Source organism: Meleagris gallopavo, chromosome 19 (assembly GCF_905368555.1).
Source record: "Meleagris gallopavo chromosome 19, MGAL_WU_HG_1.1, whole genome shotgun sequence".
NCBI classification, from domain to species: Eukaryota; Metazoa; Chordata; class Aves; order Galliformes; family Phasianidae; genus Meleagris; species Meleagris gallopavo.
In genome coordinates, this window is record NC_139422.1 from 7754424 (window position 1) to 7771901 (window position 17478).

General features: G+C 50.4%; 1 protein-coding gene across 5 annotated transcripts in view; it reads right to left on the reverse strand.

Moving 5' to 3' along the window:
* Window positions 1-10576, reverse strand: part of GPSM1 (G protein signaling modulator 1) — a 50416-nt gene extending 39840 nt beyond the window's left edge. For 3 of the 5 annotated variants that reach the window (XR_014887306.1, XM_085239505.1, XM_085239504.1), the window contains exon 1: window positions 10394-10572. Coding sequence is in view for 4 of the 5 variants with exons in the window: in XM_085239505.1 (XP_085095631.1) it covers window positions 10394-10452 (59 nt within the window). In the remaining variant the exon portion in view is untranslated. Of the gene's footprint in view, window positions 1-10393 lie in introns of all 5 variants that reach the window. The other 2 variants (XM_085239507.1, XM_085239506.1) reach the window with 2 other exon arrangements.
* Between the last annotated feature and the right edge of the window lie 6902 nt (window positions 10577-17478).

A 17478-nucleotide genomic window follows, 5' to 3' on the forward strand; every position in this document is an offset into this window, starting at 1 on the left:
AGCAGTTTGGCCACAGATGAGTTCTGCAATCTGCACTGCATTCTATTAGGAGACACGCAAATGGCACAGCACCACACACTGCTCAGCCCCATCACTGCTGGCACTCAGCAGGCAGGAGGACCCCCTCCCTCTGCCTTAACTTCTTCTCAGAAGGACGGCTGTGATCTGAAGGCAGGAAGAGCTGAGAAGAACAGGAAGGGCTGATATTGCCGTTAAGAACAAGATCTCACAGGGTCATCCATCACTGTCAGACAGCAGCTAATGACAGCACAGCACAGACTGTCTTTTGGCTGCCTGGCAAGATACTGAAAGAACAGAGAGCAAAAGATGTTCCTTTACAAGGGGTGCTCAGACAAGGCACAAGGACTCATTGAGCAACACCTTCAGTACAGAGAAGGCAGCGAGGGGCCCAGGAATGCTGAGAAAACTGCCAAGCAAGAAGCAAAGCAGAACAGCACAAGGGGCTACTGGTGCCATTAACAGTGATCACCTTTGCTGTCAAAACAGCTCTGTCTTTAGGATTTCTTTGATGATCCAGGTCTCCAGATGGGGGAACACTACTCTTGGAGCTACAGTGCAGCACCCCAGCCACCCACTCTTCCCAAATCTTTGCTTTTCCCTTGCCAAACACTGCATGGATAACTCCTATTTGTCCTCTCCCTGCTCACCCACAGAACAGCACAGATCCGAGCTACTCGTGGCACATAAGAAGCTATTTTCACTGCAGTCTCAATAAAGGGAATCCAAAGAGGAAAACAACAGGGTGTTCTGGGAGCTGCTGGGGCCATGTGCTGGCTCCTCTTCCACTCACTGATGGTAGCATCCGTGCTCAACAGTACTCATTTCAGTTAATTGCCACCTACCGTTAGCTGCAAAGTACTTACAAGGAATTCAATTCCACTGCATATTTGCTAATAAATAACAAATGACAGCGAGGAAGACAGCTGTATTTAGCTGCATTCACTCTCTGATTAGTAGAGCTGAATAAAACACCATTTCAACTCTTAGTGGCTCCAACAAGCTGCATCATCATCAGCAATTTGAATCCACCCCCCCTCACTGTCTGCTCAGAAACCCAAGGCACACAGTGCTCCCTGCTCCAGGCACCTCCCAGCCTCAGCAGTGCCCATCCAACAGCAAACCCTGTTTGAGGATGGGCAGGAGAGAAGAGAATGTAAGGCCCAGAGCCTAAGGCTCAAAACAGCAGAGTAAGGGATTTGCAGGAGGTGACCACATGGAACAGCCCAGCACAGCACCTCCTGCAGCAGGAAGAGGATAAAGTGTAATTGTGCCTATTGCTTGTTAGAGATTTCACTTCCCAGATGCCATGCAACAAGTTTAAACTACGGTACTCCAAAATTACTCAAACTTTAGAAGGATCACAATGGGATCTAATGAACTGGCAGCATTGGAGATGGCTCAGTTGGGATTAAGGTGCAAACGTGAATTTCTGTTGATCCTGGTTAACTGTTTCACCGACTACCCATTCAACACACTTAAATAAGATGTAAAAACATCACATCGACGAAGAGAATCGTGATTAAGGAGGTTCCAGTTTGGACATCAACCCACTAAGAAACGTTCTGACTCCCAAACTGAACAGATCCATGGAAAGGTATGGACCAAGCAAAGTGTCTTGGAAGAGGGACAGTGCAGGAGAGCTCCTTCTCAGGAAGAGCCCTGCTGCAACAGGATGTGCAGTGTGGTCACTGTGTGTATCAGACCAGCTCACTTCTCTCAGCACAACCAGGAAAGTTTCCTGAGCTCTCCACGAGCCTGCAGCTCTCTTGCACAGCGCCGATGCCATCAATGAAATTAATCCATCACGCAGCAACAAAACAACACTCAGGGGATGATTTCTCCAGAAGCAGATTGCTATTTCCTTCAGTCACTTCCAGAAACCAGAGGGCAACAGAGGACGTGCAGTCTGAATGGCTTTTCATTATAACACTGCTTTGGCAGTTGGGTCAGCACTTCCTCTCACTAAAATATACGCTGCGATTTAAATCAGCGTGCTGCCCCTGCTACAAAACACAGAGTTCCAATTACAGCATACATCAACACCAACTATGTTTACAAGCAGTTGACTCACCAGCAGCGGTACAATGAGGACAGCTGACCCGCTTACTCTGTTCTTCCTGTGCTGCTCAACTTCTTTCACCCACTGACACACAAGGCTGCGTTCACAACAAGTTTGGCACTGAAAATGGCTTCTCCTTCCTCTCAGCTGCCTGCTGCTCCTGCCATGGAGTACAGAGCCAGGAAAACCGCCGCAAAGTGAAGAGATGCTGCCAAGTGCCAGCAAGGATAGGGGTCACCACGTGGCTAACTCCTGCCTGCCAGCCCCCACCTGCAGCCCACAGCCCCCACATACAGGCAGCCTCAGCCTGAGCCTGCCTACACCTGCCCAGCTCCAACAGCTGCCTCTCTCCTGCCCACAGACCCATGTGAGCTGCCAGCCTGCAAACGGAGCATCGTGGTGCAGGGTAACAGGTAATGACAGCAAAGTTCAGTGTGCTTTTTCCACTGAATCCTCAGAAACCTACAGCCAACTGGTTCTGTTCCCTTCCTGTCTCTCCTGCTCCTCTCAGCCCCCGACCAAGAACTCGGCACCAGGAGAGGCCTTTGGGATCCTTCTGAAAGCAGCTCGAGCCACCAGGCTGCAAGCCAGGGGGATGCTGAGCAATCAGAGCTCACCCAGAGACCTCTGGAGCACCAGCACTCCCATAGGAAGGGGTTTAATGTGTCCTTAATGGTAGGAACAGCACAGACACAGCCCTCCTCTGCAGGACCCACCAAAAAGCAATCAGCAGAAACACAGCAACTGAGCGTGGTGCATCCAAAGGGGCAGCAACCCCAGCACTGCTGCTCCCCATGGTTGTTTCACAGCTACAGGGCACCTTCTGGGTTTCCTAAACACAACATCAGCATGTCTGAAAAGAAAGCAGATTCCCTGAGAGTTCCAATATCCATCAGGGAGCTCCACAGCTCCCACCAACATCCTTAGACAGCTTCTCTGTACAAACCCAGACTCAGCAGAATCACAGCAGAAGTGCTTTTGGGTTCTTAGTGACGTTATGGAAAACCCACGTGCACCATCAGCTTTAATCTGTACGCTTATAAGGCAAAGTATGGCAGCACTCTCAGCCAGCCAGGCCTCACAGCAGCACAGCTCACATGCAAGGTGAGAATTACACACTGCTTTCCCAACCCGAGCAGAACAGACCCACTGTCTAGCACTGTGCATTGGTGTCTGATGGCTCTGTGGGATACCCTGGAGCTCCAGGGCTCTGCAAGCTGCTGTTCGTCCTTCCAGAGCATCATTCAGCATCGCTCTCTGCTGCATTCTCCAGAATTTTTAGCACTTCTGTCCTAACATATCCTGGCAGCACTGCAATGAACAGCTGTATGGAACAAGAGCTTGGAGGCAAATCCCTGCTCATGGCCAGACACTGCATTGCATGAGGTTCTGCTCCAACAAGCCAGTACCAATGCCAACCCAATAACCCCGTGTTAAAGCATGCAGGCACATAATGCTGGGAGTTTGCTTCACAGATCAAAGCACGGCTTATCTTTGCAGCCGGGGTACAGACCCTGGTACTGCTCTTCTATAGCAGGATTTGTATGAACACATTGTTTCTTGGATATGGCAAGCCCATTAGTAATTTCCCTAATAATTTCCTCCTTACTATCACAAAACAATGAGCATCACACACTCTGCCTGAGGCAGTGAGATGGGATGCTGCTTTGGGCTCAGCAGCCAGAACCCCAGGCAAGGAGCTGCCAGCAGCTGGAGAATCCAAATTAGAGGAACAGTGTTTTGAAAGGTCAATTACCAGTGATGTTCTTCAGAGAAACAGCTCAGAGAAGGAGCAGCTGATCTTACTGTGCTGTTTTGCTGTGCACCTCTCCTACAGCCATGCCTGCTGGGTGGGAGACAGAATCCCATTTCAGTGGGAAAGCGTCCCCTTTCCAAACCAACCTTCTTAAGGCTGTGCTCCTCATTCCTTTAACATTCAATTCCATTTTCTCCCTCTCTCCCATGTTTCTTCCCTGCTGCTGCACATCACAATGCATGGCAAGCATTTGTTACCATGCACATAGAAAGGAAGAAGCCATAGGTTTACTATTCTACCATTTATTACCTGCGTGATAGAAGAACACAGCTGAGGAGCCAGAAGGAGGAATGGGCAGCAGAGACCCCTCCACAGACCCATTTTTGGTTAAGCCTTTGCCTGCAACCTGCCAGGTATTGCAGTGGCTCTATGCAGCACAGTCTGCCCTGTAGCACTGAGGAACTCACTGCTCCTCTCTCCCTTTATGCTGCTAAAGAGGGGAAGAAATAACACCAGGGTTACACAGACGTCCAAAACAAGGGAACTCATTTTATACCGGCTCCTCAATAATGCATGCTCTCAGCAAAATCTGCTCCTGCAGAGATGTCTTTATCTCTCTGCCAGATGAAGACAAGGCACAGCAGCCGGCAGCGCAAAGAAATGCACCCCAGGAGCACAGGTAGCAGCGATAGGAGGACAGAGGGGTGACAAGAGCTCCTCACCTCACTGCATCAGGTGCACACGTAGGAACACCACCAGGTCTGAGCAGCTTCCAGGAGCCTTCAGGAGCAGCCACAGCCTCCAGCACGCGTGGTTTTGCTCGGTAATATTTCCAATTTTAAATTCCAATCCCATTTCAAGCTGTTACTTTTCTCTCCCATGCAGGCCAAGTGTGTGTATGTGCATATTTACATCTCCTGTCACTGTGCCATGTTCGCCTCAGGCAACCAGCAAGGGGAGAGCTGGCAGCCCTGGTGATGACTCAGTTGTCTGGAGCTGAGGCTGCACACACTCACTGCCCTTCCCAAAGCTGCAGAAGCACAGCTCCACACGAGGGCAGGACTCAGTCAGGGCTCAGTGTCACAGCTGAGGACAATTTCCCACCCAAGAACATCATCAGTGCACACAAAAGGGATGGGTGCAGATGACACAGCAGCCACTGTTTCTCCAGCAAAGCACCAAACCAGTCTCCAATCACCCACCTCTTCACGCTGGTTTGCCCTGGATCACAGCCCTGGTGGAAGCAGTCAGTATGAACACTGGCCAAGGGCTGCAGCCTTAAAATTCTGGGCATGTTACTGCGAGCTCATATGGTTTATTATTTAGATCAGAGCAAGAGCTCAGAGGGACAAACAGGCCAGGAAATGCCTCAAGGTTCACATGGCCTCTCACAGTTCCAGGACATCCATTTGCACTTAATGTGCAAGTCTCAATTCATTTGCCATGAGAAGCCAGCCCAAGGGCTGCCCTAAGCACACTGCTCCTCCCTGAAACCAGGATTTGTCAGAAAAAGAGAGAAATACACTCGAAGAGATTTTCATCTGTTTAGTCAATGAGGGTTGTACTTCTGCCTTCACACTGTAGAAAGCCTGGCCATAAACAAGACAGGTCTGAAGGTATCCATGTCTTGCAGCAAGATATTGCCCCCAGTGCCATTTGCACAGTACAGCCCCCACTGAAGATAACTGATTTGGAAGGGGTTGACTTCTGGCACAGCATCAGCTGTGATAACTTCACAAGAGCTCAGCAGAAACAGGGTCCTCCCTAGTGTTGAGGTCACATTTTCCCTCCACCTCCCACAGTAGCCAAGAGACACTCCATACAGCCAGGGCCACCAGACCCCACCACGCTGCTCCTTCCCTGTGGCACAGCCCATAGGGTGCAGCACTCCCAGCACGTTTGTTAGGCATCCTTGCAGACAGGCAGAGCCTGGTATTTAGTGCTCCAGGCACACAACCTCCTGTCCCCCTCCACGTTAAGCAGAACAGCAGCCCCATTGTCACACTGTGCAGCACAAGGCTGCACTGCAGTTTGCTCAGGCACCAACCCAGTGCTTCCAACCCACAATTAACCTCCCTGATGTGGGTGAGAAAGCACTGGAGGGGAGGAGTGGGAGTCAGGACATTCAGCTCCCAGCTTTGCCACCCTCATTCTCTTTCACCCCGAAGGACGTGCAGATTCTCACCCTTGCAAACAGCAGCTGAACTTCCTAGGAAGGCTGCAACGAAATGCTCATGTTTGCTATAAGCACTGCAGAAGCCTGGGATGGATGCAGCCCCCCAGAGCCCACTCACTCCCGTACAGCAGCAGCACAGGACACTGACAACTGCTATAGAACAAACCACAGATGACAGTAATTAACAGATAGTCCCAGAGAGATGAACATTAATTGGTGTTTTCCAGCTCTCTTCAGGCACAAATGGATACTCACAGATGAGGCTGCTCTTTGTGCTCCCAGCACTGCAGCATGGATCACAGGAGAGCTGCTGGGCACCAAGCAGCTGCAGCCCTGTGGTCAGCAAAGCACACACACACACACAGCACTCACCTGCCCCAGCTGTGAGCCACAGCTTCCCTTTGGGAGCACAGCACCACAGCTGGCACAAGACTCACAAACCCCACAGCCAGCTCCATCCCACTGCCCTGGATCTGCTGCAATCCAATCCCACTGCAAAAGAAATCCCTTTGCAGGCTGACCAGGGCACGCAGCACAAAAGGCTGCAAATGAACAAACTGCCCCAGCTCCCCTCGTGGCTCAACAGCAGAACTCTGCACGGCTCGAGGCAATGTTTGCTCCCACAGGAGCAGCCCTCGTGTGCAGCACTGCACATCTCCCATGGGCACGGCACAGCCAGCATTTGCAGCAGCTCAGGGAGCAAACTGTGCACATCCACTGACAGCACTGCGTTTCATCCATACATTTTTAAAAGCAGTTCCCAAGTAAGAACATCTGCTCTCGTGTGCAGCCAGGGCTCAACATGAAATGGCTCCTATATGGAGTTACATTATTCGTATGAACGTAGGCTTAAAAATGGGGAAACACCTTTTTCCTTAATCTTTCCCCTTCAGCATTCAGAGCTGATGCATCAGCCCCAAAACCCCCAAAGGGATACGAGGGGTAGAGAGGAGCAGAAAGGGAGATGAGACCATCAGCTGTCAGACATTCCAGCAGCTCTTGCAGCTGCACAGACCTCCCAGCAGAGGAAACTTCTCTGCATCCTTCCTACTCTCAGTATGAAGGGAGAGGCCTTTGGCTGCACTGCCCGTCATTCCTGGGCAAAGTGCTCTCACTGGAGGAAAATTGGGAGTAGGAGACTTTCGGCTATGGATTTCCACCCTGAAGGTGATGATCAGATAGAAGCACTGCCTTCCAAGTAGCTCATTCTGGGGTTTGTGCTACTGCTCCAACACCTGTGGCCTTGCAGAGGGGTCTTCTTGTCATTTCCTCCAAAATATGTAAAAGCAATCAGGTACCAATGAGATACTTCAGCACTTCCCCATCCCCAGGTTTCCATGAGGCAGGGCACACAAGGGATGGGGACACGACACAGCCTTGGGGTTTGGGTACCCATTTTGGGGCTCAATGCCTCAAAGCAGCTCTAAGATCTCACCCCACTCCTGGGGGTGAGCCAAGGCTGCAGCTGCTGCCAGGCCTTACTACCCTGTCACTCCACCCCAGGACAAGCCAGAGCTACAACGTGCTCATTTTATAGCGCCCTTGAAACTGCGTCGTAATGATAATTTTTCACTTCCTTCCCTTAGGTGGTTGCACAACATTGCTGGGCATTGTTAGAGCAGCTGCAGTGCCTTTCCCTGTTCCCTTACACTCAGCAGCATTGGGGGGTGGGGAGGGGGTACCTGCCAGGCCGTGTGTTTGTTACATACAGATTCACTGCACTGGACAACAGGCAGAGCTGCCTCTGGATGCCAGCATCCTTCCTGCAAGATCCCACCTGCTTATTTTGCAGGAAGGAAAAAAGATCCCACTTATGCCACTTCGTTGCTAAGCCTGCTCTGAAAATCAGCTCCATTGGGTAACATTTATCTAAAAGTATCCTAAAAGAAAAAGAAGCTCAGCAAGCAGGAAAGCTTTCCCACTGACAGCAGATGCATCAATGGCCCAGCACCCAGCAGCCCCACTTCGTGGCCAGGCCCTGCAGCCCACATAGGAGGCATTTTTGTTTCAGTGCTTTGGTTGGTGTGTTTTTGTCTCAGGACAAAATGTTGCTTGGAGCTCTGGGATCTGGTCAGTGACACATGGCACACGGGAGGGGGGGAACAAGGTACAGCAAAGGAGCAGTTTGGAGATAGAACTGTTCCTAAAGCAAAACAGCATCAAGAGTTAAATAAGAAATTCCTCCAACAAGAGAAACTTGCTGCCAAGGGCTTCTGGCTGTGTAAGACCCGAGTTCAAACTTGCTCTTCAGGAAAGCAGAATGCAAGTTTGGACATCACCTAAAGTGCAAAAAATACAGAACAGCAAAAAACAAACAAAAAAAACCCCAACAACTTCAGCCGCAGTAGAACAAAAAATGTATATACATTTTCTATTCTCTGGTGGCAGAAAGCTGGATCTGCTGGAGAGGGGAGGGCAGCAGGGCTGGGAGGCCAAAATACAAGGAGACAAGGCCTGAGATGTGCCTGCATGTGTTCCAGGGGTAGCACGAACAGCACGTAGCTGCAGCACACTGACAGTGCTGTTTTATGCTACATCAGGAGCAAACCCAACATCTGGGATGTTCCCATTGCTGGCTTGAGAAAGGGAACGCAAGCTGAGCTGTGGAGCCAGCTCCCATCTCCTTCTCCTGCGTACTTCCCATTTCCAGTTCCCCCACCTGACCAAATCACAGCAGCACCTAGAGGCCAGAATAAAAGGAAGATCGCACCATGCTGGGCACTGCATGGATAGAAGGCACATCCCCCTCCCAGAACTCACACACGTAGCACCCGAAGGAGCTCCCCTCCCTGAGCCCCACAAGGTGAGAGGCAGCAGAATCAATGGGATGCCCAAGGTTCTGCAGGAATATGCATTAAACCCAAGCCTCAACTCCCTGCCAAAAGCTGGGGCAGCAATGACCCCCCTGCAGCAGAGAACGAACAGTCTGCTTGTTCCAATTCAGGATGACAGCACCACTCACAAACAGTGAAGCTATGAGTTGTTCGGTGTCCCCAGACATCAACAAACACCACCACATGTTAAGCTATCACATGGTTTTTTGCTCAGGTCACCCATTATGCAGCACAGCTATTTTAGGGGGGTCATCTTCTGAGACTGCCTGCTTAGGCTGACAAAAGAAAACCAGCATTTCCAGCTGCTATTTCCATCACCTGTGACTGCAGGGCCTCCAGACTGTCATGCAGCAGTGCCTCCAGTTGTAACTTAAGAAAAAGCCCACAAGTTTGTATTGCTTTCTTTTCTCTTGAATGAACAGAACACAGCCTTCCTTTCAACACTACAAAGAATGGACTTCACAAAGCCTTCATAACTTTACATGTTCCAACACTCAGAAAACAATGGGAATATTTCATGTAGTTCTTTAGACACCTATGCAAAATGAACAGGAGCCCTTCCAGAGCAAAGTCCATTCCGCAGGTGGAATTCTTCCCCCTGATTTGCCTTGCAAACTCAGGCTTACCCTGTTGTAACCCCCTGCCCTCCACATCAGGAAACCAACAATCTTTCCACCTCTGAGAATGTCATCTTCTCCAGAAGGATCCCCGGTGCTCTGAGAGAGCACTCTAATTGCCCACTGCACATTCAGGTCAGGTACAGTTGTAGTGACATTAATGAGTGAGATGGAGACTGTTTACAACACAATCAAGAGAAGTTAGTAAACACTGCTGAAACCAACAGTTGTGCTGAAAATTATTGCAAAGCAAGGAAAAGAGCTGACGACATGCTGGCACGCCTGCATGCAGCCCAAGTGATCTTCCCTCCCCCCTGTAGTCCAGATATTGCATTGCCCCCACTTCTGATTACTAGAGGAGAAACAAAACACAGCGAGGACAAGCAAGGTAAGCAAAGCTGCAGGCAATGCAGGGAGGCCTCCAACTGACCCCCATTCAGACTTTTTGATTTTTGAACCGGATGAAAAGAACAGGAAACATACGGCCTTTGCACGAGCAGCAGACAGCCCGGAGCTGTGTGAATTCGGGCAGCACCCAAAGTGCTGGAAGCCAAATCCCTGTAGCGTAACCGAGAGCCTGCAGTGCAAACGCCCACCGTGGGCACGGTCTGAGCATCACTGCCCTTAGGACAGAGCACGGCGCGTTGGTGCCATGGGGACCCGCAGCCCCAGCCCCCACCACGCCCCACACCCCAAAGCGGCTTTTCTCCCTCAAGTCTCTCGCTCTGTTCCTTCTCAAACATGCAACAGCTTCCCGCAACCGGGGCTCCTTCCCCTCCCGCACCCAGCGCCCCGGAACACCCACCGCCGCCTTCCCGTCCTCCCCCCGTCTCCGCTCCGGTCCCTGCGGCCGCGGAGCTCCGGGCGGGGGCTGAAGGCTGCCGGGGCCGCGCTCCCCTCCCCCCGAGCCCCGCACCCGGCCCCGCTCACCTCGAATAGAGCCGGCGGGCGGCAGAGCCCGGGCTGTCCCCTCCGGGCGCACCCGCCATGGGCGCCGGCCCCGCCGAGCCGCAGCCCGGCACCGGGCACCGGAGTATGGCAGCAGCGGGAAGTGATGCGCCGAGCCAAGAAACTCGCGGGCAGGCCCCTCCTCCGGCTGATGTCAGCCCGCGGCGGGCAGCGGCTCGGCCGCCTCCTCCTCCCCTTCCTCCGGCCCGCGGACTCCGCGCTGCCGCTGCCCCGGGAGCGGAGCGGTGGATCGGAGCGAGCAGCGCAGCGTGCGGGGCTGCCTTCCGCTGATGGGTGCGGTGCCCGGCGGCACAGCCAGCCCCGCTCGGTGGGCAGAGCACTGCTGAAGATCTACACCGTATGCAGCCACTTAATTCCTTGATGAGGTGCATCTGGGCTTGCTCAGCTTAAGAGCTTTTGCCCTGTAAGTGCCCGCACCTGGAGGTCGTTAGACTGAGAGGCAGCACCTGGGAGTGGTTGGGCTGAGCCGCACACTGAGGTCACCAGGCAGGACAGGCACAGCAGGGCTGCTTTCTCCCAGCGAGCCTTCAGCTGGAGCTGCCCTGTGGTGCTGGCAGCAGAAATCTGGGAGCAACAGTTGTGGAGCAAGGAGTCATCTGCAGCAGCTCTGTCCTGCTGGACGATGGGGCCTTTGCTGGTTACAGTCACTCAGATGCCTGGAGAAGGATGCAGGTCACCTTCAAACACTGCATCCAGCTTTCTCTTTTTTAAGGCCTGCAATGCTCCCATAAAACTTAGTGAGTGGATCACTCAGCAGGAGCCAGTTTGTAAATTAGTGCTGCTTACCCAGCAACACCAAATTAAATATCATTATCATTGTGGACTCCCAAAGAAGTGCAGGCATACATTGTGGTTTTGGCCGGTTCCAGTTGCTTGTTGTCCATTCCCAGCAGCCCCACCAGCCCTGTGGTCAGAGGAAAGCCAGAGCCACATCCTGCATGCTGGGGCTCCACCCCAGGGACCTGCACAAAAGCCCCTCTGAGAGGGCACAGAGATTCTGCTTGGGGGACAACGCGGTCAATAACACCCTGCTAGCAAACCACAAGAGTTAATTGATTGGGCATTTAAATCCAAAACAATCCTTGTAAACAAGCCTGCAACTGCCTGAACTTTGGGATGGTCTACACTCTGCAGACCAACCAGAGCAGTGAGGGTTGCAAGCATCCTGCTGGGAGTGCTCTCCTCACTCAGGGAGGTGCACAGCTGTCCTGATACACACTGTTCCCTGCAGCAAAAAGGGAGCAAGCAGCTAAAACACATCTTGCTGGAGGGACCACAGGCAAACCTGCAGGCCAGGCTAGGGTTCTGTGCCACACATCAGCCTGTTCTTACCCAGGATGATGGTTTCTCTGAGAACACACAACTGCTCACGAGCCCATGGAAATGAACAACGCTGTGAGACTTTGGTATTTCACAGAATCATAGAATGGCCTGGATTGAAAAGGACCACAATGACCATCTGGTTTCAACTCCCCCTGCTGTGTGCAGGGTCGCCAACCACCAGGCCAGGCTGCCCGGAAAATTTGGGCAGCACCAGAGGGGTGTTTGTGCCTCCCCACATGCCCCTCTTCCAGCAAAGAGTACCAATGCAAAAGATGAAAACCAAAGGCAGCTGTTGTTGCCTCTGGCTGCCGTGCAGGAGACAGAGGGTGCTTTGTTGCACGGCCTCAGCGCTGCTCAGTCAGTGACTGTGGGCAGATGGAGCAATTGCCCTTGTGAAAAACAATGCTGGAGAGGGGAGAGAAAGAAAGGAGGGTGGAGGCCAGCTTGCAGTTTGGGCTGGAGCCAGACGTACCGTATTCTGCAGAGCTCTGAGCAAACACCCACATGTTAATGGCACAGAATCACTGGGGCAGAATCCACAGCCTGGGTCAGGATGGAGGTCAGACTGAGCTGAGCATAACGGTCCCCTTTGGCCTCAACATTCATGGATTTGTGACGGATAATTCACCATCTGACGCACTCTGCTTCTTTTCCTTCTAGTAGGAGCAGCAAACGGGTCACCATAGGTTTGAATTCATTTGATCAAACATATCGATCACTTTGCTGTGGTTGGGTTTGGTTAACCCGATGTAGCCGTGCCAAGAAGCTCACTGTGGGTCCTTGGGCCTGAGCCACAACACAGCTTACCTGTGTGCAGATAGAAGGGAAGCCCGATGCTTTAAAAATACCTGTAATTCATCTGGTGAATGGCATCGTGTTGGGAATGACACGTGTGACCTACGAGAAAAAGGTGCAAGAAATGGATTTGTTCAGTTTGGATGAGATGGAGAGGAAGTGAAGTGACGATATTTAAACATAAAGCAGAGCTTCTGCAAACAGCAGCAAAAAGGAGGAACAGATCGTGGAGAAGATCATTAATATCCAAAGCTATACCAATACTGAGGAGCTCTAACTTCTGTTCTACTGCTTGGCAGGGACAGCCATGCTGCAGACAGCAGAGGGAATGGCAGCGGGATGGTACTGAGCAGGCTGTGCAGAGCATATATGGATCACTAGGAACATCTCCCCACCGCCTTGATGTCTTCATCGCTCAGACACGCCGCTCAGCCAGCCTTCCTCCGAGGTTCTCACATCGCCGTTAATTAGCTGGCAGCTTTCCTGCGGCTCAGGAAGCAGCTTGCTGGTGGCCTCTGCTGGGGTTTATGTGCAAGAAGAACACCGTGATTCAGACTCCCAACACAGACAGACCCGAGCTGAAGTCACTGCTGAACTGGTGCAATCTCATCGCCAACTCTTGTTAGCAACAGCTGTAATTAAATGCCATCACCTCAAAATGTCTTTAATTCTTTTTAATTCAGACGGGTACATTCTGGGAGCACTTTGCTATTACTCAGCTTTTTCCAGAAAAAGTTTGTCATTTTCTCAGTTCCTTTAAAGGCTGCCTCTAAAGAAGAGCAGGCTGTGCTCTCTGTTTCTCGTACCCTTTTTTGAATGGCTCCTTGTGGAGGAAGCACGGGTGATCACAGCCTATGGGCATTTGCTGCCTCTTTCCCCATGGCCAGTCTGCTAACCCCTAGATCCACTTCAACAGGTTTGGCAGCAAGGCAGTAGTTCTGAAAATGTAGGATCTCAATGAGAAAAGCAATGGGGGCAAAGAGACCCAATCATCCCAAACAAGAGGAGGGGCATCAATTACTCAAAAGTTAACAAGCAGCACCTTTAATACCACTGTACCCACAGAGTACCCCAGATGTAGTGCCCTTCTGTGAGCAGGTTTATAATACAAGCAGAATTCAGGGAGAGGCAAGTGAGGGAAATTTATAATTAACAGGATTCCATTAAGATTCCATTAAGAACAGCACTTGTATCTGCAGCACCAGGTGGATGTGGGGCTGGAAGTTGATGCGTAGTGCAATGTTGGGCAGTTCCAGTGCAGCATCTCCCCTGGTGCTGCTGTGTGAAATGGAATTAATGGAAACACTTGCCCAGCTATCCTTCTGGGGGAAGAGAAAAGAAAGAATAGCTGACCTGGGAAAGAATTATGGTTTTCAAGGGTCTTTGTACTCCTTTCTTCCTCTGCATCTGGTCTTGAGGCAACAGAACCTGAACAGCAGCAGCAGGAGGCTTTTCTTGGAGGCATTGGATAAGAGCTGTATGGCTTGGACACGTAACCCAGGGCCCTACTACCATCAGCTGGTGGTCACAGTGATCCAAAGGGATTGTTTTACCAATTCCAATTGCCAGTTTCCAGTTGTCAACAGGCAAATAGTTTCTCCTGCTGGAATGCTGGGAAGTAATTCCAAATCAGAAGTAATCTTTTGTTCTGCTTGAAAGCCAAGGGGATTACGCACAGTTTCACATGGGAGCTTTCTTTCCTTTTTACATGGCAACAGTTGGCAGTGGCATCAAATACAAGTGTGTTTGGGTTTGTTTTTAAAACAGATTGTCAATATTTGTGCTTCAGTTGCATTGCTTAGCCAAACTTCCAAACCTTCTCATGTAACTGACAGCACTTCTTTCTGCTTAAGCAGCCTGTGAGTGAGAACAAGGGGTGGAAGCAGCGGAAGGGGATGGCTCACAATGCTGTGTCACCAACCACTGCAGTCCCTGAGCAGCTCTAACAGCAGGAAGCACACTGTGCTCAGAGCTGAAGCCACAGCCTGAATGCTGCTGTTAAAGAAAGAATTTCTTGGAATAATAATTCCCATTTTAGGAATGATAGCACAGCACACTCTCTGCACCAGTGGTGCCAATTTCTGTGCAAATAACAGAGCATGAGAGAGAATTCAAAGGCCTGAAAGGAGACTGAAAGTGAACTGAAGTATTTTAGAAGAGCAACAGAGATGACCCACATATAGAATCACCAAGGTTGGAAAAGACCTCCTCAGCCATCCATCCACTGCCAGTATTTCCTCACTAAACCTCTTAGTCTGATACTGACACCATAGAATCACAGAATCATTAAGGTTGGAAAAGACCTCTGAGGTCATCTAGTCCAACTATCCATCTACCACCATTATTTTTCCCCACTAAACATGTTAGGCTGATATCCATTCAGACAGGAACAGGTTGCCCAAGGAGGGTGTGGATGCCCCATCTCTGGAGGCATTCAAGGCCAGGCTGGATGTGGCTCTGGGCAGCCTGGGCTGCTGGTTGGTGACCTGCACATAGCAGGGGGTTGGAACTGGATGAGCGTTGTGGTTCTTTTCAACCCAGGCCGTTCTATGATATGATACAGGACACAGTGGAAAGGGCCACAGAACATCAATCCATTGCTCCACAGAACTGCTCATCAAACAAGCAAAAAGGGTTATGAATTCAGTTCAGAAAGGTAATTTGGCTGAAATAATAAACGTAGACTTCTGCAGGGCAGTTGGCTTAATCTTGCATGACATTCTGTTAAAAATAGTGCTTAACAAAATCAATGTAGCTTGTGTTAAATGGATGGAACACTGGGTAGCACGCATCCAAAAGTAATTATCCAGCGGAGGAATTTCTGATGTGTCCTAAAAGATTTATGCTCAGTGCAATGTTAGCCAGTGCTTGTATCAATTAGCTGGAGAAATTCTGAATAGCAGTAAGAACCAATGGGAGAGATGGAGTGGTTTGCTCTGTAGTGAGGGGCACTTTGGAGCATGCGTTGCACACAGCCATACCTCACCACATGGACGGCTCAGATGAAGAAAGATGAGAATTCATGTGCTAAAATGAAGGAGCAGTCAGAAGGCTCTCGGTACTGGGAATGCCACTACAGACTAGCAGTAAGGTATAATGCTGAAATGTAATTAAACAATAAAATTGGAACCTCGTACATTCTCCATTAGCTGGTATCTGAACAAGAGTTCAGAGATGCTGCAGTTCGGACACGAGTTCTGGGTCTGATGCAGCATTCACTGGGTGAGAGCACTTTCTTCATGTCAGGGTTGTAGTTAGACAGCCTGGCTCTTCATCTGTAAAGTCACTCTTTTTATCTGACATATCAATTAGTTCTACCTATTGATATCTGATATTTTTCCCAGGCTGGTAAATCTCAGCCCTGTGGCTGAATGCTGCTCGTGTTTTTATTGTGACCTGCACTGAAGTGTTGATCACACAGTGTGATCAGCAGCCTGCGTGGCCCAAGGGACCAAAGGAATACGAATGTCTGTTCAAGTTGTCCACTGAGACCAAACATATGTGTCCTCTGCGGGGTGCAGCCTGGGGGCTGTGCTGGCTGCCAGGAAAGGAGCAGAGCAGTGGTTCTGAGTGAGAGAATGGAAGTGGTGGAGAACAGTGCCAGCCCTTTCCTTACCTGTCCTCAGAAAAGCAATGGGAGCCAAGGGAGTGGTGTTGCTCCCCAGGACGTGTGCCCACTCCTGGCTGCTGCTTTTGGCTTTCACACGAGAGCTGCTAAACGATGTTGTCATAGAAACACACACATCACATCCAGGAGCTCTTCCAGTCCAAGCTACATGCAGGACAGCATTTTCACCTGCATGAGGTTTGGTCTCTAGAAACACATCACCTTTCTACCAGACAGGACAATGAAACAAGTCCAGGTGCTCCCACCAAACCCCTGCACAGTGATGGTGCTCCTTGGTCTCACTGGCTCAGCAATACAAATCCATCATTTCCAGGAGTTCAGCATTGGTTCATTCTCTCAGTGAAGGCAATCAGAGAATCATGAAGGTTGGAAAAGACCTCCAAGATCACCAAGTCTGAACCTCAGCCCATCACCAATGGTAACATGCCCAATAGCTTTGCTGCATGCTAACAGTGATTCCTTGGGGTCAGCTTCCCTACCCACACAAAGAGATCAATTACTGTAACACAGCTCCTTCAGCAGTGAATTTAGCCTTCAAATATGCCACGTTTGTTTTCCATTGGAGATGAATATGCAGCAGTATCTATTTTCCCTTGCACTTATCTCTGTATAGATTAGTCTTATCGATAATAAGGCTACATTTTTGTTGATTTACATTATTATCCAAAGAGACAGGAAAAAAAAAATGCCCAAACACCGATCACAGTCACAAAGGATGTTGGGTTAAAGGACTGTGCCAACCCAGGGGATAGCAGCAATGAAGCAGTGGCAAATCTGAGAGCAACCTGGCTTGGCAGAGCAGAACAAGGCAAAAGGCAGTCTGTCATGTTAGCTTATCCCGCTGCTCACTTCCCTGCTGGCAATATTTTGGATTGCCATTCAGCAGTAAACCAAACGTAATCAAAGGGAAATCTGGTGAATTTATGAGCAGAGTCAGTGACCTCAGGGACTGTAATAAATGGGAAATATAAAGCTCTTCTGCTTTCTCAGCTTCCTGCACTCCACCATCATGGGATCCCAATGGCAGATCAGTGTGCTGCACGGCAGCAGTTGTACAACAGGAAAGCACTGGAGAGAGGAAATCCTGCAAAAGGGAAACAGGAGCTCTGGTTGGCAGCGTCTGCTGTGTGGGCAGCACTCTCACAAAGATTCAGGCAGTGACAAATGTGGGACAGGAGGACCCAGATCCTAGCTTTGTATTTTGGTCGGACCGTTGGGGTTTTCAACATGAAGCTTCTCCCAAAGGAGGAGGCTGAAATCTTGCTGCTGTTGGTGGCTCTTCGATGCTTTGCTTGAAGGC